Raw genomic sequence first — 26509 nt, forward strand, 5'->3', positions numbered from 1 at the left:
ACCATGACCACTAGCACCACCATCTTCCTTCTCATCCTCTTTGTGAGGACAACAAACAAGAACAACAACAACAAAACTTACCTCGGGGAAGGAAAAGGGGGGATTCCAGAGGTTCTCATAGATCAGAGGTAGAAAATGTGGAGCCCATGGGTGCCAAAGCACCTTCAGACACTTTCCTTGGCATTCACCAAGGTGCCCTACCGCTCCCACATAAAAAACAAAAACCACGTCCTCTCATCGGGTGAGATTGCTGTAAAATAGGTTTCTGTTGGTGCTGAAAACTCTGGAATCAAAGGAGTTGTATAGCGCCTTGGGGCTCAGACTGGCACCCCCCCATGCCTTGCACTTGGTTTTTTGGGTAGATGACTTGTCTGTTGCCATGCCTCCCATGGAGGCCATTTTGTGGTGGTGCTCAGGGCAGTTTCTCAAATTGCCAAATGTGGTCATTGCCCCAAAAGGTAGGCTACCCCTGGAATAAATGCATGGGGTATCTTTTCTGTCAGGACCCCTGATCCTCACAGGGGCCAGATCTACACCAAGCAGGATATGACATTATGAAAACTGTATCTGGGGTGCATCCTGAGTCCCAACAGTTGTCACTACTGTTATAAACCATTTTAAAGCAGTAGTGTAGATCCTGCCAGGAACTCAGCAGACCCCTCCTGGGCTCAGGTCCCAGTTGTGGCCCGTACCCTGGGAGGGCCTGTGCATCATCCTCCATTGGGGCCTCTAATTCTTCCTCCTTGGAGGAATCTTCTGATGGGGTATGACACCAGCCCCTAGTGGGTTACATAAATTGCTTTGGTAAGTCATAAGTTGTGCAGACCAGCCCTAATATAAGGCAACTTTACATGGTGATGTGGATGCTAAATTCTTATTTTGTCTTTACAAACCCTTTTCCATCTTTCGTACCTTGAACTTAAGAGTAGTTTCTCCATTAGTACAGATAATTGGGTACCAATGCTTCATGAGCACTTTTATTGCTAAAAGCCTCATTTCAGTCTACCACCACTTATCAATCAATATAGCGCTTACTCGGGGTGCTAAAACTTTATTTCCAACTGCTGCTAATTTTGTTCTAATTTATGCCCATTTAAGTGGTACAAAGGAAGTAACGGCAGCATTACGGTGATTTAGCCAAAGCCATTGTTCTTTCATTCCTTCTCCAGTCTGATCAAATATATTTTCACATGGAACATACAATTCTTTCCTTTTTCCCCACAAGGGTGCTTCAATTTTAATAGGCTCCCATGCCATAATTTTCATTTATGCTTCCGCTTGCTGCAACGGGTCAGAGGCCAGAGTAGCAATCAGCTACAACAGTGGTCAAGGTGACATTTCTTCATTCTCAGCAGCCTAACAACTGCAGGTCCTACTACCTATTCATTTTCTCCCTTGGCTTCTACCACGTTCTTTTCTTGTCTTTCACTGATAAAGTATCAATTCTGCAAAATGGCAACGGACTGCTCAAAGAGTTGCGTAATATCTAGCAGGACACTGGGAAAGTTTACTGAAATGTGGACTAGATGTGCGCATCATGTGTTTGCCTGAGGGAGGGTGTCAGCACCAACATACCTGAGCAATGTGACTCCAACATCCAAGAATATACAACCATCACTCAGTTCTCTATCCAGACAATGGCTGAGGTGGAGCCACAGCAATGGCTGTGGTAAAGAGGCAGCATTTTGAAATCTGCAGCATAGCCCTTGCACCTGACCATGTATGTCGTAGAGTCGGAACTAGTTGCTGATAAACACAAAGGGTTAATGTTAAGAGTGGAAAAGGAATAATTTTACAGCAGTGTGAGTCAGCTGGGGATAATGACTGGAACTACGTTGCTGTAATAAAAAAAAGAATAATAAATAAAAACCCATGCTAATAGGGCAGACGAAGAGGAATGGCCTCAGTATCTAATGCTGTCACAATGACCCATAACTATAAACTGAGAGAGCCTTTTCCTTACCACTGTTCTGAAGGATATAGAACATTCAGAGGCTCTGCCCAACGTGAGAGGTCATTTTCCAAAACACAGTCTATTATCTTCCTCCCCCTTTCAGCTTTCTGGTGATGCATCTCCAGCCTTTCAGGCCTGGCCTACTTGTTTTTCTCACAAGTATTTCGATCTACTCTACAGCCGTTGTATTATTAATTGCATTTGTGTCCCTCCTTTCCTCCAAGGCACTCAGGGTAGCATCCATGGAATTTTAACTTGTAACAATCCTGTAAAGTAGATTAGGCTGAGAGATTTACTGTCAGTCTTGGGCTGTGAAGAGCGGGCCTCAAATCCAACCAGGATGATCAATGGGTTATCTCAACACAGATGTTTGTCTGAATACACAAGGGCTAAAAGAGAGCCAGCAGGTGGGGTGCCCATGCAAGCCCCACTCCCAATATTCCCAAATATGGGAAGGCTCCTAATCATATTCAGTGGGACATGCTTAGAAATCTTCTTCAAATGGTTCAAGTTCTGAACAGGAGCTCACATGTGTGGGGACATTGGTGGCAGGGCTTCCATATTCCTCACTCCTCCTAGTCATTTTTAGTCCTTCTGTGCTCAGGAGAATGCCCGAGGAGGGCTACTGGGATGAGGTAGCCCAGTGAGCTCATGTTTGGCTCCGAGGACAGAATTTGTGAGGAACATTGGTTTGCTGAAAAGAAAACCCCTGATTTTGCAGGCTTTGGCTGATCTTCAAGTTATACGGCACTGTTGGCCAGGAATAGTTATCTTGTGGTCCTGCCTGATTCCCAGCAGGAGGGATGGCAGGAATCAGCAGGCCCCTGAGTGGGCCCATAGAAAAGATAACAGGGAGATAGCTATGGGTCTATCTAGATATGGCAATGATATCTTTTTATACTTTGAGATCTCACAGACATAGTTTTACAGGCAGGACAGGGTTCATCTGTCCGACTTAGGCAATGACTTGTTCCTGTCTGATCTGCAAAGGGGCCTGTGAGAAGTAATTCAGCACAGGTGGGGGAGATGACTAAGCAATGCACTTGTCATCCTCATGTGGCTGGTAGGGGAGGGCACCATTAGGGTAAACAGGGATGGTGATCATTCTGAGGCACTGTTTTGGTGACAGGTGATGCTGGATGGCTCCTGCTGAGGGTTTTGCAGCCCCAGTGGGGGACATGGATTACCTGTGAGGCCAACTCGCTTCTCCCACCTGGTGTTTCATGGCCCACAAGGGGGTGACACAGGAAGGCCTCCCTTCCCTGAATGGGGTAGAGTCCTGGAAGGTGGCAATCTTACAGACATCACTCAACAGGCATCAAATGTTTTGCCTGATATAGTGCCTGGCTAGTTGCTGGTGTAGATTAGTGGCCCACCAATACTTTCCCTTTATAGATTTGAAATAAATGTGGCCCTGACTTTTTCATACCATATATATGTGTCTCATCTCTTTATTTCCCACCCTCCTTTCACACACAATTTGCCAATCACTTCCTAAAACATGCTTATCTACCACTATAAGGTGGTTCTTCTTCTTCCTCCTCCTCTTCCTCCTCCTCCTCTTCCTCCTCCTCCTCCTCCTTATAATGTCTTATATCAAAACCCCTGTGTCTGAATTTGAACCAATACTAAAATACTTTACACTGGCAACATGGGAAAAGGTGTCATTCCATACAAATCAACTTGTCTCATTCTCAGAATTTTATGGGGGTGGAGAGTATCCAGATAAAGCCATCTTCCAATTGTAACTGCATTCTGCCATAAGAGTTTGTTCAGGTTTTAAGACCTTCAGGGAGGCTCTTCTCTTAGTCCCATTAGAGACACTTTTAGTAGGTATGAGAGAGTGGACCTGCCTTCTCAGTAGCCGCTCCCAGGCTCTGGAACTTCCTGCCCAATGAGACTAGCTTGGCCCATGATGTGTTGTCCTTCTGCTGCTAGGGAAATATATTTTTGTTCAGGCAGCCCTTTGGCGTATAAGCTGGTCTGTTGCTGAAAGGATTTTTAAATGGTTGTGTGCTGTTTATTTCTGTTATTTTTGCTTTAAAATTATTTGTTTTTGTGTTATGTTTTAATTACGCCTTTGTTTTCAGTCTGCATTTTATTGTTAGCTGCCTTAAGCACCATGTTTTGGTGGAAAGGCAGGATATAAAGGGCAGTATCCCACACCATATTGCGGCTGCAAAAGTGTTGAAAGGCAAACCCCTGATTTTGCAGGCTTTGGCTGATCTTCCCGTTGGCCAGGAATAGTTATTTTGTGGTCCTGCCTGATTCCCAGAATAGTCTGAAGGGATGACAGGAATCAGCAGTCCCTGGAGTGGGCCCATACCATATTGCTGCCTCTCAAGCTGTTACACAAGTGGGACCCATTGCTCGCACAACAAGCAGCTAGCAGTTCTAAATGCAATCCCGGAAACAAGCAAAAATGCTTGTTTCCAGATCAAGACAGGTTAGCAGAACTCCATTCTGCAACCTCCACTAACCTTTCCCATTTGGGGAAAAAAAGCATTTCCACTTATTTCTGGCTGCTCCTGGAACTGCTATCTTCCTGTTGCACTAGAGAGGAGCCCCACTAGCACATGGGAAGGATTGGATACTGCACAAATTCAATCATCAAGATAAATCATTTTCCTGTGTTGCTCCACTGTTTCTTCCACCATTTTTCTTATCGCAGAAAGTCTACTGAGGGGGGAAAGATGGAATGGCCATACAATGTCCTTTGAATTGCCATTTGAAAGCACCCAAACATCAGTGCCAAAGGCTACAGGCCAGTCGGACAAGCAGTTTCCTCTGTAGATACACTTGGGGTGTTGTTTTAAGATAACGAAATTGGTTGAAATTGCTCATAATAATGCAGTCATTAGCACATTCAGGAATGAATAAGTCAATCTGATTTTAATATCTGGTTCATACCTCCCACTACAAGTTTAAAATAACAATAATGGTTTCAGCCTTGAATATTCAGTTTGACATTGCTCCAGCTTCCTATAATTTCTCTTTTGACATATTATATTATTGAAAAAACTCAAGGTTGCAAGTGATATTTTTTTTGTATTGGTTTGTTATAATTAGATGTGTCTGCTTTTATCTTGAGTGATGCGTATAACAATGGATAAAGCGATGGGAGTAGGTGGCATCATCTGTTCATTTCAGCTGGGCTCTGAGATTAGATGGAATTGTTTTCTCTGGCCTCACTTTGCACAACAGAAACAGGACTCCTCAGTTCAATGAAAGCATAAACATTTACAGGAGCTGCCGTATATCATACATAGGCTATCAGGTTTGAGGAACTGTAAATTTTCTCACCAAAATATCACCTATGGGGAATGTTGTATTATTCCTGACATAAAAAAAAAGAACAAAGAACTGGAATGGCTGTCAACACAAAGCCAAGTATATTCCAAAAGATACATAGGATGTTGCCATGGTAACCCCAGGCAACACCTTGTTGTAAGTCTTTGAGGCAGATGACCATGAAGTGCCGTGGGCATTGCTTTCTTCTTCACAGATATTGGTTGAACTGAACCCCCCTGCCTCTCCTCCAGAGTAATTTCCTTTACGAATTGCTTCTTTCTGTGTAGCCGCAGATGGAAGAACAATGACAAAGCCTTATAATTCCTTAAAGACCAACACATTTATTATGACATAGGCTTTTACAGACTAGACCAGCCTTCCGCTGCTGCTGCTGGATGACAACTCCCATCATCCTTGACCACTGGCCATGCTGGCAGAGCCTGATGGGTGTTGTGATCCAAAACATAGGAACCTGAGTCAGACCATTGCTTTATCTAGCCCAGTATTGTGGACACTGACTGAATGCAGTTACCCAAGGTTTCAGTCAGGGTTTCTTCACAGTCCCGCTACCTGGACATGCCAGGGATCAAACCTGGGACCTTCTGCATACAAAGCACGTGTTCTTTCACAGGGGTATGGCCCTTCCCCATAAGATCTGAAGGAAAGGCTGGACTAAACCTTACTCAGTCAGATTCATGGGATCATGTGTATGTTTGTACCAATACACACCCCAAGAGAAGAGGGGATGGGATGACGAAGAGAGAAGAAGGAAACTTTGAGGGGTTTTTTTTTTCAAAAAAAAGTGAGACCAAAAGGTCAAACAATGCAAGATACAGCCAGATTTGCATCATGTTACTATGCAGAGCACAAATGGATAGAGAATCAAATCAAATGAATGTGATCCAGTCAGATAAGTGTGACAAACCATTAGCTGCTTGGTAATGAATAGGCATAATAAAATCAGTAGTGTACATGAACTTTCAGAAGTAATCCAGAAGTTCCCAGGATTTCCCCAAAACCCCAAATTCCCTTCAAAACTCTTTTGTTCAGGAATGGCGACTATGGTCCTAGGAAACTGAAATATTCCTGTCCTGGATTCTTAATGACTAATGAAAACTCAAAGAGAGGTAGGGTGGCATCTCAGTGGTTTTCAGCCAGACCTATAACAATCCCTCTTCTGAACAGGCTGACGCCACAAATCACCTCGCCTTGAAACCATCCCTTGAAAACCATTCCATCTCACTTAGGCTATTAACAATACTTTAAAAAATAGACTTTGAAAAAGACTAAAAGCTTTAGCTGAATTAGAAGGGCCCATGATCAACCACACAAGATGGATTCTGTACACAGCAATTCCATTCTAATTAAATTCATCCTTTAAACAAAAGGCAACTACAAAGTTAATTATAATAGAAGCGGCTTTAATGGGAATCCAGTATAGGCTCATATTACTGGATATTAGACTCTATAGGTGAGGAAAAACACTGAAGTCCATTCATAGCTTTCTAGCGTTGAAGGCTGTTCCCAAAATAGTTGTCTGGTGTTTACTTATTTTTAAAGCCTTTTGCTGCCCTCTAGTGTCAATCTCTCCAGAAATACACTGACGAATAATATGCACACACAGTTGAGGGAAAGGGGGAAAATGATATGGGTAACGGGAAAATCTGAATTTCATTTCAATGTAAGGTGGATGTCATATTCCTTGTAATTCCTTGTTAGAAATTGCTGCTTTAGCTACTACCACTCAAGTTTCTGTATTACTGTACAATTCTTCCTAAAAGAAAATGAACTATGAATAAATAGTAGAATTATCTGATTTATTTCCTCCATTTCTTCAGTAGAACTCAAAGTGTTCTATACAGAGACCCCATGCAGTCTCCCATCCAGGTGAGGACTGTCCAGGACCCCACCTACTTAGATGCACCGAAGCTGAAGAAGAGAAGCCTGGAGAAGAGAAGATTGAGGGGAGACATGATAGCACTCTTCAAATACTTAAAAGGTTGTCACACAGAGGAGGGCCAGGATCTCTTCTCAATCCTCCCAGAGTGCAGGACACGGAATAACGGGCTCAAGTTAAAGGAAGCCAGATTCCGGCTGGACATCAGGAAAAACTTCCTGACTGTTAGAGCAGTGCGACGGTGGAATCAGCTACCTAGGGAGGTTGTGGGCTCTCCCACACTAGAGGCCTTCAAGAGGCAGCTGGACAACCATCTGTCAGGGATGCTTTAGGGTGGATTCCTGCACTGAGCAGGGGGTTGGACTCGATGGCCTTGTAGGCCCCTTCCAACTCTGCTATTCTATGATTCTATGATTCTATGAAGCTTCTAATGGACCTTCAGACAGAGCCCTGAACCTAACTGTAAACACAGGGATGTATTCGACCAGACAGAGTCTTTAAGATCCATCCAACATCCACTAACTTATCACAGGGTTTCTGTTTATACCTACAGAAACCTGACTTCAGGTCTTCGTGCATAAAAAGCACTTAGATGATCATCAAGACAAAATGTAAAAACAACAACTTTCCTATCCCCATCAAACTAATAGCCTAGAACTAATGTGTGTTGTTGTTGTTGTTTAAAAATGGACATCTTCAGAAATTCAAGTTATATTCTCCAGCCAAAATTCAATTTTTGTGAACTGCCCAGAGAGCTTCGGCTATTGGGCGGTATAAAAATGTAAAATAAAAAAAATAAATTTCAATTATGCCAGTGTTATACCACAGTGTCCCACTGGAAATGTATGAATGAATTAGCTTCATTTGGCGGTGTTTATAGCGAACACACCTAACTATTAATAAAGTCATTACCAACCTGCCACTCTGTATGAAAGATATAATTATGACAGTTCAGTTTAGAGAAACATATCCTACCTCATGTTCCCTGCCATAAGGAGACACAGATTGTATATGTGAGAAAAAATGAAGAGGAAGAGGATGGTGCTGAAGAACATAGTCATCCAAGAGCCATGATCCTCTCGGAACATTTTCAAGCGAAGTAACTGACCTGCAAGGAGAAGAAGATTAGAAATGTGTTAAAGAGATTTTCCTCTAACAGGTTCCTGCTTGAGAGGGAGAGAACACAGTTGGAGCATATGGCACTCAATGATTGAATCAAACTCCAATAAACATGCAAATATGCAGTTTCAGCAGGTAATGTGGTCAACAGTTCCGTTGTCAGGCACCTGTTTGCTCAGTAACAGATCACACCCAGGATTTGTTACAGTGTGCAATGGTTCTGTACTGTGTGGGGAATATTGGTGGGGGGAGGCTAAATTGGCTCTGGGCAAACTCACTGGGGTCCACATATCAACAGTGAATCAGTCACCCACTACTGGCACACGAACCCCAAAATGGTTGTGATGCTCCATTCACACATTCCATTCACACACACATATACACACACTCCAATGGGAAAGGTGAGGGGGACGTGGGGACTTTGGGATCCCCTGTTTCAAAGCGGAGGCTCCTAACTCACCTTTCCTAACAGGTGTATGTGATAGTGGGTAGATTTTGGGTACCAAAAATAGACCCACCTAGAATTAAGCATCACCCTTTGTCAACAAGGATGGTCATTCATCCTTCCTTTTTGGGAACCAGGAAACCTTCCTTCCTGTTCCTACAGTATTATTTTCATAGTGTTGACTTTTTAAGACTATAACTGGTCTTAGTGTGGTTGCAGGAGAGCAGCCTTGCCCCCAGATAAAAGCATACAGTATAAAACAATAAATATACACAGCTAAAAGCAAATTAAACAATGAACTAAGTTAAAGTAATGGCATAATATGTTCATGGTGGTCAGTCCCAATTAAGTAGAAAGATCATCCATATCAGTAGGGATGGTCCAAAACATTTGATTGCCTGAAGCAAAGGACAAGAGGGCACCCACCATTCCATGTATGAAAGCCTACCCAAATGGCAGTGGTATCTGACTTCAGCACTGGTGGTGGACAGCATCCTGTACTGCACATGAGAGCAGCAGAATAGCTTACAGGGTGCAGGGCAGGCCCTGTGGTACACACAGCTTAGACCTCCAAGCATCTTCCGCCTGAGGCAGCTGGCTCATTCTGCCTAATGGTAGGGATGGCCATGCATATAAGAGAGAAATCTATGATGTTTTTCACATGCCAGTTTGAGGTAGAATTACTGAAAAGCAAGCAAGTCTCCCATTAAATCTGGCATAATATAGTCAATCAACAGCGCTGTCCTATACATGTCTACTCAGAAGTAAATCCCACTGAATTCAATGCAGCTTACTCCCATGTTAAGTAGGTATAGGATTGCAGCCCAAGAGAAACGTTCCGCCTCAGAGAATCTGTTTAAATCAGCTCAACAGTGACTATGTTTCCCAAGTAATGTAAGAATAGAACTTTTATTATGGCAACTCAAACATGCAGAATAGTAATTACTCCTGCTGGAAACATTCTGCTTTGTGATTTGATAATAATGCAGTCACTATTCTCTATAGCTGGATATTTACGCCATATTTTAATCTCTATTCTCTGAAAAGACTAAAAGGTTCTTTACCGAGTTAGACCTGTGATTAGATTCCCAGCATAACGGCGTTCTGATGTAAAACCTACCCCTTTGATTTGGATATGGCAGTCATAGGCTACGTTATCGTCCTACTTAGAGTACAGTTAACAAGATAGGCTGAGTGCTGACCCTGTTTTAAACACTCAAAATTTTTCTTACCACTTCTTCCTAATGAGGCACTGTATAAGTAAATGATTGCTCCTAGGTGCACTAGGAGAGATGCTTCATGATGCAAGGCAGGGAAGAACACGTATCTAATAGAGAATCATTTCACATAATGAAAATGCTGGGTTGTTGTTTTTTACACAGACAAAGTCATTCATACTGATGGCTTTTATTTTGGGAGGCTATAAGAGCTTTGGAATTTAAAGCCCAGTTTTGATTATTCAAACCATGGGCTGAAGTGCTTGAATTTAAAAAGCAGAATTCTGATGGTATCATGGGAATAAGGTGCCCGTCAAAATGAGATGATAGCTGTCCTGGAGTTGCAGAGTGGGGCTATACCACTTCAGGCAGTGGGTTGAAAACCCTCTACAATACAAAAAAGAAAAAGAAAAGAAATAAAGCCAAACCCTTTCCTGTAAGTAGAAAGATCATAGGCTAGGGAGGAAGGTCCTAGCCCAAATCCTTTCCTGCTCAGCTAGTTTTCTAGTTGAAGGGAATTCTGAGGTTTTATGTGCCTGCCTGGACCTTAAGATCAACCACAGGGGTCCTTCTCCGTGAGCCCTTGCCGAAGGAAGTGAGGCAGGTGGCTACTAGGAGGAGGGCCTTCTCTGCTGTGGCACAGTTGTGGAACGAGCTCCTCAGAGAAGTTTGCTTGGCTCCTACATTGTTTTCTTTCCGTCGCCAGCTGAAGAGCTCTTTATTTTCTCAATATTTTAACACCTAATTTAACTTAAATTTAAACTTTGCTGTTTTAATCTCATATTTTAACCTATATTAATTTTTGCTGTATGGTTTTATTCTGGTTGTGCTTTTTATATTGTATTTTGTATGTGTGTTTTAAATTTGTTGGTTGTTTTTATGCTCTTCATGGTTTTAATTTTTGTGAACCGCCCAGGGAGCTTCAGCTATTGGGTGGTATAAAAATATAATAAATAAATAAATAAATGCAGGAGACCATTAAAAAAGATGACGCACAGCCTGCAGTTTTGAAAGTAGTCCAAAGTGCATTCTACTACTTCAGGGCATCTTGACATTAATGGTGGTGGTGGTGGGGTAACCATCCTTACCAGCCATTTTGTTCTTGGGTCTTTCTATGTTCACTATGGGCTCCTTTAGACAGTGACCAATAGCGACCACGTGATTTGTAACTGAAAATTTCCCCTCTGGGCAATCAATGCTCCATAAAGTTCAATGAAACAGTACCATCTACTGGCTGTATTATAGCACAATGCCAACTATACACACTCAGGATATCCCATGAGAAATCTAAATAGTGCATTATTTCTGATATTTTTAAAAGCAAGATTACCAGGAGAAGACACAGGAAATGTCCTGGAGGTCAACTCTGTCATGTAAAAGACCCACAAACTTCTGTGAGCGGCCAATCATAAGCATGCAATAAATCACTCATGTAGAGAAGATCTTAGGATCACTGCCTTATTCTGCTACATGTTATGCCTTCCCTGACACTGCACTCTTAGAGGAAGAATCTGATTCAGAGATAGAAGAATCTGATTTAGGGCCTAGTCAAGGTATGGAGTATCAAGTTGCAAGGAATTCATCTCTGCCTGATTTCATAGAAGACTGCATCTACTGCTTCTCAATTACAGCCAGAGCTAGCCTGGGAAAAAGTACCCAAGTCATCGCAGTGGAATGGAAGGCAAAAGGAAGAGGGGCCGACCAAGGGCAAGATATATTCTGGATGATATATCTGGATGATATTCTGGAGGTGACAGACTTGACCTTGGGGGAGCTAGGGGTGGCGACGGCCGACAGAAAGCTTTGGCGTGGGCTGGTCCATGAAGTCACGAAGAGTCGGAAGCAACTGAACGAATAAACAACAAACATCACAGTCTGGCAAACATTCTTTGATATGTGGCAAAGAGGAAAAGGCATACCCAAGACTGTCTCCAAACAGAGTTCTCAACTCCAGGCTTCTTTCCCATAGGGGTAGATTGACATGCAAGGAACACTAGTTGCCCTGCCCCACACAAAAGCAGGTGCAGAGGCCAAAGAGATATGTGGATACAACGTTGCTGGCACAGGACACTCCTTCACTTGGACTGCCTGCAATACCATGCCTTTAGACCCTATTTTGAAACAAACCACTGGACTTAAGACCCTGTTTCTGGGTCCTGTTTAAATTACCTGAGTTTATTTGAACTTGGGCACACTAAGAACTCTGGACCTTTGTGGGGTGCCTGTTTTTGTGTAATGCTGAAGTAAAGGGGTTGCTGGTTTTTTGAGGGAGCCATGACTGGTAGTCATGTACATTCAGACACAATCAAGCTAAAATCCAAACACTTCCATTTTAATGGACCACAGAGATTACATTAATAAGACATTACCAAATGTCGTAAGCTAAACACTAAAATTAGCACAACAGATTATTTGAGAAGCTAGAAAAAACAGAATTTTGCAATGCCATTTAATTACAGAAATCTTTTCTTCCACTTTTTCATCCATTTGATTTCTTGTCAAACATTGCATAAACAACAACATTCTTCTGTTTCCCACCAGTTTCTATGGGTTATATAAAGTTCCCCTCATCTTCAGGGGAAACAATGAATGCATGTGACCAGTGTTCCATACCTGCTTAGTCTCATGCTGTGATGTTTGCAGTATGGCACAGGTCACCGTAATTTCAAGCAATGAGGCAATATATGGAAGTCACCAGATACGTTAGCTTTGAACGGCTCCCTGATTGGCTCCCACTTCTAAAAACTGTCTCTCTCACCTGTTCTCTCTCGCTCTCTGCAATTGCTGAGAGAGATTGCCCATGTGTATCAGGCACCCACTGAAGAAAACCAAAAGCATAAATAAAAGAGCCTTAAAATAAAATAGGGTATTTGTGTTTTTTAGAGCAAAGGCTTTGCAAAACTGAACAGAAAGAAAAAGAAATTTGCTTTGCAAAATTGAACAGAAAGAGAAAGAAAGAAAACTACTGCAATACCCCATAAAGATTGACAGCTAGAGCAGAAACCTAAGCCATCTACATCTCAGTTTCCTTTGCTCAAAAACAAAGGTCAGCAACAAGCAGCCCTCGCGTCAAATCTGTCCCTCCAAGAGATGCCATCTGGACACCAACAGCAATCTCCATGGGCAAGAGAGGTGGGTCTAGATGAGCAACATTCATGACAACAGTGGTTGGTGGCAGGCTATTTTGGGACTGCCAGGACTACCACACCCTTCTTACAGGGGACCTCCAACAAATCTAGTTACTATCTGGATTATCAAAGGAAAGGAAAAAGTGCCAATCTGTGCAATAAATATGACACAAAGACAGCTATTGTCATGCGAGTTGAATTTGCTTCCTAGAATTTCTTAAAATCACCACCTTAATATACAAAACATGAGCTGATCAGTTTGAATGCCATTTGGCTTATCTGAAAATCAGCTGAAACATAGATGGTGATCAGTTTCTGAGATATTTTTTAAAAAAAACAAAAACAAAACTCCACCCAATTTCATTGTAAACATGGGTGGAAGCAGAAAGAGTAGTTCAGTCCACTTTTATGAAGGGGAGGAGTCCAGAGGCCCCCGAAAAGTAGGGGTCAGTTTTCCACTCATGCTGTTTTTATCATTGCTTTATCCTACAGTCTATGGATTATTGCTGAAAACACAGAAGAACATTTTGACACGGCTGAAGACTAATGGAAAGTTAAGAAGATGGTTTGGAACTCACAGTCATGTGTTACAGAGATTTCCACCATTTTTAAACAAGGTAAGAAAAATAGTAGTTATGCTAGTTAACCCAATTTTTAAGTCTTTTGAATAGACATCATGAAAATAGAATATATAGACACAGTGTATACAGAGATATAAAACCAATCTAAGTTTGTTATGCATAATCATGGAAAACACATTATATTTCAATGTGTTTTTATGTTCTATAGTCCAATTTATAGATTTTGGTGCAGGAAATATTTTCAAGTAGTTCTTGTTTAATTATAATAAATATCAGTCTTGACTAATCATTTTACCTGGACTACATTAAGCATTAATATGAAATGTTACATTTCTACTGACATAGCTTGTTATGCTTTACTGAACTGTTAATTGTGCATAAAAGGAAGAATTTGCTTCACAATTATTAACCAAAGAGAAAAGCATTAATTTGAAGTAGTAAATGTCATATGAGAAACTCTGCCTTGCAAGATCAATATTTCAATTTTTAGTAACGTATAATGTTATTTCAATACTTGAAAGACTATAATTGCGAGCTATTATCTTAAATGTCTCCCATAATATACGTAGGTTATATGAAACACACAAACAAATAACAGAACCAAGCTAATTTAGAATATAGCATTGACTGACAGATTAATTCAAAGTGCAAACCTAAGAGAACACAATTCATCTGAGAAGCTGGCAATAGTTTGGAGAAAGGGTAACCAAACTAAGGGTGCTCTAAGGACAATATAGTATAATATTTAGATCCCCCCTCAAAATGTTTTAAAGCATGCTGGAAGGCCTCAAAATATTTGAAACCAAACTAGATATGTAGTTAATTGCCTTCCTCCCTTGGCAGCTAATAACAGCAGGGGGTATTACTTTCTCTCTTTTTTTTTTTTTTTTTTTACATTATTATATTTTTATCCTACCCTTCCTCTGAGAAGCTCAGGGTTACATATATAGTTTGCCCCCTCTCCATTTTATGCTGCATGAGAGTGCCCAAGGTAAGTTATGCTGCATGAGAGTGTCCAAGGTCACCCAAAGGACTTCATGGTTGACTGAGGTTTTGAAAGAACATTGCCCACGTCCTATTCCAATTCCCTAAAAAGAGCCAGGGTGGAAAGGGTTAAACACCTTTCAGAGCAACATTTTCCCAAAAACAAAAACCACAGGAAATTTGAACGACAGATCTTCTCCTGGCTGGGGGTGGGGGTGGGGCATTTTCAGACAAAGCGTCTGTGAGATGCGAGGGATGGATCCCCAGGGATCCCCAGTAATACATGTCCAGAGGCTGTCAAGAACACTTAGGGGGGGTGTAACCAGAAGGGCCACCATGATGATCATGAATGAAGACGTTTTACCTTACTAAGCACATCATATTAAGAAAAAAGTATGCTATGGTCAGATCCTATCCTATATTATCATTCCTATTTCAATCCAAACAGACTGGACCACAACTAACTGGTTTTTCTCCACCACTGAAGACAGTTAATCCCATATCATCTTCCTTCACTCATGGAAATCATTACACATTTTGAAAGCAACATCTTGACTTCTTTTTTTCATTTTCAGGCAAAGCCCATGGCAGGATATCCAACACTACTTGTCTTCTTTCGTACTGCAACAACAACAGACTGGAATGGTATTGCTATATTGTGATTATACTTTGGCTTTTAGTTCTGCTAATAGGAATTCTGGGGAATGCATTCACTCTACTCTGCTATATATACACTGTGAAATCATGGACCACGAGCACAGTATTTTTGTTCAATCTGGCACTGTGTGACTTCACTTGGATTCTCTTGATTCCTTTTTCAGCCTACTACCATCTACACAAGCAGGCAGCATACTCCATTCAAATATTTTGCCAATTTAAAAGAACATTCTTTGACATCAACATCTATGGAAGCATCTATTTTCTCACTCTGATCAGCTTTGACCGGTACATTGGTGCTGTCCATCCTATCTGCTCCTTAAAATGGTGGAATAAAAACAGGGCTGTGTCTTGCACCACAGCCGTATGGATCTTCATTTTTATAGAGTCCATTCCTGATTTTTACTACATGTTTGTGGTCCAAAGACAAAGGGAAGCTGTAGCTTGCCTGGATAATATTGTAGAACCTCTGTACTTTATGTTGCCTGTCACAATTTCCAGAGTTTTGTTTGGATTCCTTATTCCAATCACAGTCATCTTCACGTGCTATATATTGACCCTGAAAGCGTTACGGAAAATGAAGACGCACCAACAGAGAAGACGCAGAATTGTAAAGCCCTTGGTTCTGGTTTCAGCGGCAATGATTGTTTTTGCTGTGGCATTCATCCCTTACCACATCATGATTATGGCAGTGCTAATTTACAGAACGAATTACCAACTCAACTCTGAAAACATAAGCCTGATATTCATCATCTACAAGCTCACAGAAATCATTTGCTGTATTAGCAGTTGCCTAAACCCATTCATTTTTATGCTAGCAAGTAAGAAATGCCAAGAGACGTTAAAAACTATCCAGTGCTCTCCTAAGCACAGGTGCCTTTGCTGCCCATCACATAAAGTGAGAGATATTGCAGCTGCACTGTGATACGTACAGCCACAGGTCAATGTTTTAGGAGAAAGTGAACATTATCTCACACTCTGAATCTTTGTTTTGATCATATTTTTTTCCAGACAAGCCATCACTTTTGCTGAATGAAGCTCTGTTAGCACATTGACCATTTTTTCAAGGTCAAAGAGCCTTTCTTTAGGTGTTGAGAAAGAGAACCAGAGAAGAGAGTCCTGTGAAATTCAAATACTGCTCACACCTTCCAAAAAGATTACATTCCGACCAATTTCACCATTGTATTATGGGTCTTCAACCAAGTTCCTCTATTAAACTCTAGAATCACACCTTCAACTGTCATGCCCTTCCCACCCAAATCCTTCTTCCCTTTCAGTTGTGTCTCCTTGACATTGTAAAGCCTGTGGCTGATATTTTGCTGATTGATTGTAAGCTATGCCAGGGGAGGGGGCTATTTTGACTGAGGAGCTGTATAAAAATACTTTAAATAAAATATGAAATAAATAATATGATCAGTCTGAGAAGTATTTGCCTGGGGGACCTTCCAGTAAAGGAGATCCACGCCATCACTTTATGTTTGCTATTCTACACCCAAAGGAAATGGCAGCTCAAGTCTTACCACCCTATGCTAGTTATTTCCAGATCTGCCTATTGCTTATGTTTAATATGATCTATCTATGAGGCTTTATAGGTGTTATCCTAGCCACATAGTGGCTGCTGTTCTCCTACCCGCATGATGGCTAGGAAAATAGACGGAGTAAGGGGCTGATCACACTGGTCCAAAACATAAAACTGTTACTCTGTTTGGGGGGGGGGGGGACTGATTCCTTGGAAACGACCTGCACGACCTAGTCAAACAGGTGGGTAATTTTAATCTTATCGCAGCCACGAATGACTTGCTCCCATCAAAGCAACTCCCACGCGGCTAGGGAAATAAGGCCCCATCTGTCCTTGTATTCAGCAGCTGGTAGAACACTGTAAACATGTAAATTCCCATCTTTATTGCATGATACTACAAACATGAGATCTCTGATAGAATCTAGTGCAATTATGAAGTCAGCTTACTTAGAAAGAAAGCATATTGGGGCTTCTGATTTAACAAAGCCTGTAAAATTGATAGAGGAGGGAGGGAGGGTTGGACTCTCTCTCTCTCTCTCTCTCTCTCTCTCTCTCTCACACACACACACACACACACACACAAATATTCCATTTCATTCTAAAATGTGTTCCTTTTATGCAGTTTGGAACAACTCCCCTAAATCAAGGTTTAAAGATTTAGGCCCTTTTCTTGGTTTTTAAATTTAAATTCCACTCTATAAGAACCTCTCAATTTGTTTCTCAATATATAAGATAAATACAATAACACAACCAATTCCACAAGAAAAATAATAATGGAAATACAACACCTGCCCTTTTAAACTAACAGCAGGAGCAGTCTCAAGAAGAGACAGATACAATCTGGCATCCCTTAACTATGTTCAAATGCCTGTGGAACAAACACACATTTATTGCCCTTCTACAATCTAGAAGGCAGCTAACCTGTTGAGCAGCGTTGCTGTCAGGGAAGGACTTTGGAGTAAAAGTCAAGGACCGCACACAGCAGAATGAGCAGAAAGGCCACCAGTGCAGTGGGCTGGCTTTCCGCATTTTGAAATAAGTGAAGCAGTGGAGGCTGGTGGCCCAGTGTCAGTGGGGCAGTGAATCCACTCTGGGTTTCCGTCAGAACTCTAAAGGAGCTATCCAAGCACCTTTAATAGCTCCTGAAGAGTTCTGACTGACAATCGGGGCAGATTCACTGCCCCACTGACATTGGGGCAGTGAATCCACTCTGGGTTTCCGTCAGAACTCTAAAGGAGCTATCCAAGCACCTTTAATAGCTCCTGAAGAGTTCTGACTGACAATCGGGGCAGATTCACTGCCCCACTGACATTGGAGCCACCAGACTCCACTGAAATGAAGCACTTACCATGTAAAGAGGTGAGCCCCATAAGACCATTACATTTAGAGACTCTAAAAGGATCTAACTGCACCCCTGCTGATGAATCTCCTTAAGAAGGAAAGAATGGATGGGGCAACAGAAGCATTGCACCATGTAACTGCTACCTAGCCTCAAATGCTATAGAACCATAAAGCAGAGCCATAGTTGATGCTCTTGAATGAGTGAAGAGTTTTATACTGAAAGAAAGAGAACAACTGTAATCCACTGTTCTTTGCAAGTATTCATGAGCTCCAATTTATTTATTGATTGCATTTCTATACAGCCCAATAGCTGACGCTCTCTGGACTGTTCACAAAAATTAAAAGCATTCAAAATATAAAACAAACAACAGTATAAAAAACAGTATAAAAGCACAACCAGGATAAAACCGAGCAGCAATGCAGAGATCAATACAAATTTAAAGTACAAATTTAAAACAGCAAAGTTAAAAATTAAGTTGATAAACGGTTAAAATGCTGAGAAAATAAAAAGGTCTTCACGTGGCTTCTAAAAGAGTATAACACAAACCTCTCTAAGGAGCTCACTTCACAGCTGGGGTGCCACAGCAGAGAAGGCCCTCCTCTTGGTAGCCATCTGCTTCACTTCCTTTGGTAGGAGCTCATGAAGAAGGACCCATGAGGATGATCTCAGGGGTCCCTATGCATTTCAGTGCTTTTGTGGGGAGCTGTTTTACTCCTACAATTACTACTTACTTTCCCCTATGTGTGTCCCAAGGCGCTTTGTATCTCAGCCAATGTGAAAATCGGGAGCAAAATAAAAACTTTTCTTTTTCCTAAAGCTTTTAAAACTTGATGTTGTTTGGACTTTACACTGTTAGTTTTACCCTACCCTGTGCCTGTTTACCCTACCCAGTGCCTGTTTACATTCTCTTCCCCTCCTTATTGCTTTACTATGATTTTATTAGATTGTAAGCCTATGCAGCAGGGTCTTGCGATTTACTGTTTTACTCTGTACAGCACCATGTACATTGATGGTGCTATATAAATAAATAATAGTAGTAATAGTAGAACTGTGCACCGCTTCGGATCCGAGTTCTAAATCCGAAGCAGATAGGGGTGATACGGACCTCTGAAATCCAAATCCGAAGTGGGTCGGGGGAGGTCTGAATTGGTCTGAAGTGGTTTGGGGAGGTCCAAATAGCTTCAGACTGATTCAGACCCTTTCCCAAGCACATATACACATGAAAATGGGCATCATCATAGCTTCTAAATAGATTTGTTAATTGAAAGTGCCTTTCAGAACAACATTAGCACTTCAAAGGGAACACACTGCACTTTCAATTAGCTCCTTCCAATACACATATTATTTCTGAGGGAGATTGTGGTTGAGGTTTAACTTTAAAAATTTGCTAAAAATCAGAGCATGATCCGATTTGCTTCAAAGTCAGCATGACTAAGGATTTATTTAGAAGCTATCATGGTGCCCAGTTACATGTGTGCATCTTGAAAATTGACAGAGATGAATGCATTTTTATAAATCGGGGAAATGGTTGAGGGTTAAATCTTTAAAAAATCCATAAAAATCAGGGGATGATCAAAGTCAGCATGCATAAGTGAAAAAGTCACATTAACTGATTAGTTTCAAGGGGGGAGCAAGTTGACAGCTGCATCTTAAAAACTATGCAACGCCACTGCTCAGCCACCACGGAGTAAGCAGAGCATACAAAGAGCCCGCCAATCCTGAAGAACTGCTCTCATACAATTTTTTTCCTCTTTTTAATATCAATGATGGAGTATATTTCTCATAGTACCCTAAATTACTTTATATGACAAAGTATGAGAAACTCTTCTTCCTCCATGATCTGCTATCACAGATGTTGAACATGGAAGGTGTTTCATGGTGCAACCTAACACATGGCACCTAAGTGAACAGCTGCCCAATTGCATACACTGATATGTGACAGTAGTTGACAAATCATGGCCGCTGTCACAATCCCTCAAGACAATGTTCTGTAGAGTTAAAATCAATGTTTTAGGGGAAAATATGTTTACTCATTGGCACACTAGTTCTGATGTCACCCTGATTAACTTGTTTTCGTAGAAATCCAAAGGCACCCAACATCTGTTCATATTTACTTAGCCATATCTGAATCTGCAAACACATTTGAAGTGTTTTATTGAAGTGTTACTCCTTTCAGTTTGATTTGACACATCTAAATAGTGTGAAGTGAGTTCATTCCATTTTCTGGCAATAAGGGAACAATTAACTGATATAGTCAACAGGCAATGTCAACATATTTTCTGATGAAGATATATGCTACAAGGTGTGTGTCTTCTGAGAATATGGCAACCATAAAAAACCACACACACACAAGGCAATCTTAATAAATTGGCAGAAGCTGGTTAAAAATATTTTAACTAGTAGTGCTATCCCATTAATTTGTATGAACGACCAACAGATTGATATAGCTTGGTTTAAAATAAATTACAGTGTGATCCTATGCATGTTTACTTGAGGTAAGTCCCATTGTGTTCAGTGGGCCTTCCTCCCAAATTAAGTCTGCATGGGACTGCAGCCTACTTCCCTTTAAGTAAACCCCACTGAACATAGTGGGACTTACTTCTGAATAAATATGCTTAGGTTTTGTGCTGTTGGTTTCATTTAAGAAAAGCAGTTTAAATTATTTACAGAAGTGACATAAACCTTTGAATCAAATAAACTATTTTAATCAAGCGTCTATTTGCATTTTTAGTTACAGAACATCAGAGGAGATCAAAGAGGAGGCATGCTTCGGAGTTCTTTCTTGGGGTTCACAAGACAACTTGTCAACTTCCAAATTTATAATTTGATGAACTGTTTACAAAGTTTCAAGATGATAAGTCTTAAGCAACTTTCTAGCACCTGACAGACGTTACTACCAAACCTCTGATGTACCATTACTGGAATTTTTTCCAGACATTCCAGTCATGGGTGATTCCCACATTAGACACCACAAGTGATCTAAATCTAGTGCTAGAGGATGAAAGAGGCTCACCTGATATATACCTTGTGTTCTTTTCCACACCTGGTGAAGACTTTTTTTTATTTCCCCCAGGCTTTTTTGTCTTTTAGGGTACAACCCTATGCATGTTTTGACTGGGGGGGAAAGATCCAGCATGAACGTTCTAGGACCCTTCTGTCTAAACATTCATAGGATTGTGCCCTTAGTTTTTAAAAGTGTGTTAGTTGATTGTTTAGATACTTGTGCTACTGCTGGGTTTTATTTTGGTTTTATTCTGTTTTAAATTTTAGGGGTTTACAGTGTATTTTATTATGGGTTTGTTTGTTTTTTATCTTATGTTTTTAAAGTGTCATTTTGTGAACCATCCAGGGAGCTTCAGCAACTAGGCAGTATAGAAATGTAATAAACAAAAACAAACAAACATAAAAGTGAAGCATAGAAAATGTGCTTCCATGACCCAAATCTGTCACCAGTCAAAAACGCTGAATGGGAGTTCTAACACTGATCATATTCTGTTAATATTGCAATTTCTGTTCACGTAGATGAAGCCTTAGAAAGAGGTTCACTGCCACATTTTTAACATCCCTGCTTCATAGATACATGCTTGGTTTTGTTTTGTTTTTAAAACCCTCCGTCTTCCATTTATCCCACAGTTTTAAAAAAATGCTACAGATGAGAAACTTAAATATCAGAACAGACTGCTATAAATCCACAGCCTGCTTTATGATAAAGATTGCCTAACAGCTTCACTTTGTAATTGCCAACAATCCAAGCTTGAGGTGTTGTGCAATTTTAACACACATGCCTGATTTTTATGGCTTTCAGCACAAGTTAAAGGCCAATGCAGTACAAAAACCAAGGGGAGAAAACGAGTGAAGAGGCATCCATCTCTGGCAGCATTAGAACAATTTCAGTACGCAGAATAGAGTACATTGACAGTATGGCAATTCCATGTCCATTAGCAAGAAATGACATTTCAGATTAAGATGATAGGCTTTATCTACCTGGAGTCTTATTTCATCAAGATTTCCAGAGGAAAGTAACTTAAACCAGCGAGCTTCTCCTACATCTTATTTATGTATTTAAGGTACTGTCACTTTTAGATGGTGCCCACAGGGAACACCCACTGGTGTTGCAACTGCCAACAAACGAAAAGCACAATCCTACACATGGCTACTCCGAGGAGCCCCATTAAGCTCAGTGGGACTTATTCCCAGGTAACTGCATATAGGAATGCAACTATATGAGCCTCAATCCAAGTACTTACAATGTCCACACTTGGTGTAAGCCTCTTCTTCGCCCTTCCCCACCCTATCCCAGAATTCATTTTAGGCTCTTGAAACACATACACACAGAAAATAGCCAACGCTCAAGAAATTTTTTCAGGTGGAGTCTTTAACGCAAGGGTTCTTTCTTTTCTTCTGAGGGAAACAACTCTCAAGTGAAGCAGTCAGCGCAAGCAATGGATACAATGACCTCTGGTGGACAGCCCTGTTATTGGCTTCTCTAAGGGACTAACTAGACCATAGGTCTACCATGGCTTAATTTAACCACAGGGCTGTGGTACTGTGTTGGGCCCCTGTGGGTGCCATTTTTGCATGGGGCCTGTGGGCACCCGGCTTACTGTCACTTATCATGCTGTGCGAACCCAGGCAGCTGGGTTTGTTTGAGAGTTAGACAACCCCCTAATAACCCTAACACAAGCCACATGTTACTTGAGGGTTGTCTGATCTTCAAACAAGTCCTGCTGCCTCAGTTCGCATGACAAGCCATGCAAACCGGATGCCTATGGGCACCATGCAAAAATGGCACTCGAAGTAATCTGGCATGACAAAGCAGTCCCTGTGCGTAAATTAAGCCATGGTGGGCTGTTGTGTCATGTGAACCAGGTCACTGTGTATGGACATTGGCACTCAGATCTATTCCCAATTTCTCCCAATTTCCTTTTTTCTAGAAGCAGCAGAAAAGGGGCGTGTCCAACCTTAACCTCCCCATGCCATGTCCAAGATCCAACATCGCCCTCCAAATTGATTTTATTTATTTATTTATAGTATTTTTTATCTCGCTCTTCAACTGAAAAGGCTCTCAGGGTGACTTACAGTGATGAATAATGAGACAGTCCCTGCCCTCTGATTTATAATCTAAAAGACACAAAAGGATATGGGATTGCAAGAGCAGAGGGAGAAAAAGAAAAAACTCAGGCATGTTCTTTCGGGCAGGGAAGGGTGAAACAAGCTCCTTGCAGCTGCTCTTTCTCTGGCTGATGCACGGAGCTTGGTTGGTATCCTCTTTGCCATGAAGTTCTTTTATTAGTGGTGGAAGGGAAAATATACAAGTACATGATCTGGATGAGGGCCATGGAGAGAGGGGGGAGTTTGTCATGGTCCTATTCCAAATCACACACACACCCCCAAAATACACACACATTGCTGCTTATAGAAGAATATGACACTTGGATAATAACATGTCATTTGACATGAACCTGGAAGAGAGGAAGCTGATGGTAATAGTAGAGGTCTACAAGAATTGCGTGGTTGCTCAGCCATAGGTTATTATTTTAAGTGGCTCCCACAGGATTTACACAATATCAGTGTTATGAGGCAGGCAGGGGTAGGAGCCAGGGGAGCCAGATGCAACTGAAGAACAGGCTGTCTGTACCATTAAGAGCCAGGACCACGATGAAGCAATTCAGTGCAGGATTCCCTCTTCTTCCAGCAGCATTAGTAATGGTATTAAGGCTAACCAGGGTCCCATCTACAAGGAAATGCATGCTGAAGCACATGAAGCAAGCAAAGCAGAATGTTCACCACTTAAAAACCCACATTCACAAGTCACAAACAGCACTTTAAGCCACCTTCCTTTGGAGTTGAGTGGGCAGAGTCCCACCAGTTGAAGAAAATGACATCAACCACACAGTTACTGCTCAGCAAATGAGAGGCTTTCCCCTGCCCTGTCCAGCTCCCGCTACCGGCCACCCTTCCCCTTCCCCTCTGTGTAGTCTTTAGTTTTCAATGTATCGCAGTTACGGTATTGTGACTGCAAGTGGAGAAAAAGACGGAATTGGGGGGTAGGTGGGTATCACCCTTTGACCTTGCCAGGTCACAGAAATAGGCATGCCCAAAATGTAATGTGGGGCAACAGGTCACACTGCAGCGGAACTGCTCAGGAGCTGCTTTTAAGGAAAAACAACACACTGAATTGACTTTCCGAAAATGCACCTTTTCCAGAGGGAAGCTGCAGGGTTGCTGTGGGCTGGCAGCAATGTCATCTGTCATGCATGACCCCAGTGCAGATTATCCCTGGGGCTCCTGCTTAACCAAGAACTGAAAAGACTTTGTTAAGACAAAATCCTTGCTAGCCTTAAGTGCTATGAATGCTGGTGCTGATGTCATCTTTGAAAACAGCTTTTAAAAAAGTCACTGTTTTAAAGATTCCATCAGCACCAGCTTTTAAAACAGCTTTTCCACACCTAGGAATCTAATCTGCCTCACAATCCTGACCGTACAGAACACAAATTAGGATTTCAACTGTGATACTAAATAAATACAGTTATTTTCATAACATAGGTGTGTGTGTGTGTTTTAAAAAACACCACTGTTCACAAATCCACTACTCCTTACCTTCCTATTCACCCCACCAATTTGACCCAAAGAATCTGATGAACTGTTTTTCTCTAAGCATCTATTTTTGTAATTTTGATTTGATGTCTGCAGGTGCAAAACTAGGTTTTATGAGTTGTTATTTATACTGCACTGCTGTCCAAGCACCTGTTTGATACAAGCAAGGATTCACTTCATTGGAGCTTATAAAGAAAGCCAACTCCAAAATTATTCACTGTGTCAAGAAACTTGCCTGTGAATGGGAGTTGTACAACACCCAATTCATTTCAATGGCACTAGCAAAGAAAGCTTTCCCATTTGGTTACTCCCAAACCATGCAATAGCAGCATGTATCTGCCAGGAACATTCTGGATTCAGTAAAGGATGAATCAGTACATTTAGATTTCTCAGTCTTTTAAGAAATGGGGAGGGGGGAAGCAAACAGGAACTTCTGAAAGGGCTGCTAATTATTTTTAGAAGGGCATGTGCATCAGCAGTAGTACATGATGCCAAATTTTGTATTCAAGCAATCTTTCAATAATTGGCTCCAGGCCACAGCTGGAAATAGATGAGCTTGCATTCACACAGAGCATCTGGCTGTCAATTCATGTATTTATGATTATGCCAATATTTAAAGCCTTCCATCACATGCATTCAGCTAATGCAGTTGCACTTATTAGCAAATTTTACAGTTACAGCCAAAAGGAACCAAATGCATGTCATTTCTATTAAGGACTATTAAAGACATGTTGACTGGAGCTCAGTTCAGGCACTGTGTACAGCAGGGGTGAGCAACTTGTGGGATGCCAGATGTTTTTAGCCTATACCCATCATCCCTCACCATTGGCTGTGCTGCCTAGCATTGATGGCTAGCGTTGATGGAGGTCATAGGGCAACATGTTGACGACCCCTACTCTATAGTGAATTCCAGTGCACCTAGAGGGCAAGGGGCTGTGCCCCACTAGACTCACCCTCAACTTCCATCTCCACTCCTGACCTTCCTGCACTGAACACGTTTAGAAACCTCCCCACAATCAAGAACCCCGCTATTAAAATATTTTTTTATTATTATTATTATTATTATTATTATTATTATTATTATTATTTCATTTCTATACTGCCTAACACCCAGAGCTCTCTGGGCAGTTTACAACAGTTCATAAAATACAATACAATACAAAAAAGCAGCATAAAACAGCACAAAAATTTACATATACAAAATTTAAAAGAATTTAAACAGCTAAAAACAGGTTCAATAAAATACTTGTCTGTTTAGATGACTGGCATAAATGCCCCATCATAGGCCACTAAATACCTGGGAGTAGAGGGTAGTCTTAACCTGATGCCAAATAGATGACAGTGTTGGCGCCAGGAGAGCCTGAGTGGATGGGCGGGGCGGGGGACACCACAGAGAAGGCTCTCTTGTTGCTCCGAGCTTCCCCAAATATCAATCGTAGTGTCAGGGTATGTTCAGGTCAGCTGAGGTGTTCTGTCAGGTACTGGAGTTCCAAGCCATATAAGGCTTCTTAGGTTAAAACCAGCACCTTAAATCTGGCTCGGAAGCATACAGGCAGGCAATGCAAGTAGGCCAGAATTGGTCTCGTGTGCTTTAGCCCCTAGTACCTCATGAAAAAAGGCTCTCCAGTTGTGGGGCTGGAAAAGACTTGTACTGCTGACCTTGCAGAGCCCCTGATAGTCATAGGTCTTGACGGGACAAATCAATAATCTGATTCAGTATAAGGCAGCATAGTAATTCATTGGAAAGTATAATAAAGCTTCTACCATTATGGAAAGTG

The 26509-nt window shown here is 41.4% G+C and overlaps 2 protein-coding genes across 2 annotated transcripts in view; one reads left to right on the top strand and one right to left on the bottom strand.

Moving 5' to 3' along the window:
* Positions 1-26509, bottom strand: part of TMEM117 (transmembrane protein 117) — a 244784-nt gene that overhangs the window by 193591 nt on the left and 24684 nt on the right. The window contains exon 3 of the mRNA XM_063134815.1: positions 8118-8250. Within this exon, the coding sequence (XP_062990885.1) occupies positions 8118-8250 (133 nt within the window). The remainder of the gene's footprint in view (positions 1-8117; positions 8251-26509) is intronic.
* LOC134403883 (P2Y purinoceptor 1-like) lies at positions 13614-16198 on the top strand. Its single transcript, XM_063134417.1, has 2 exons — positions 13614-13668; positions 15192-16198. The coding sequence occupies exons 1-2, from the start codon at positions 13614-13616 to the stop codon at positions 16196-16198; spliced, it is 1062 nt and encodes a 353-aa protein (XP_062990487.1).

This window comes from Elgaria multicarinata, chromosome 9, assembly GCF_023053635.1.
Source record: "Elgaria multicarinata webbii isolate HBS135686 ecotype San Diego chromosome 9, rElgMul1.1.pri, whole genome shotgun sequence".
NCBI lineage: Eukaryota > Metazoa > Chordata > Lepidosauria > Squamata > Anguidae > Elgaria > Elgaria multicarinata.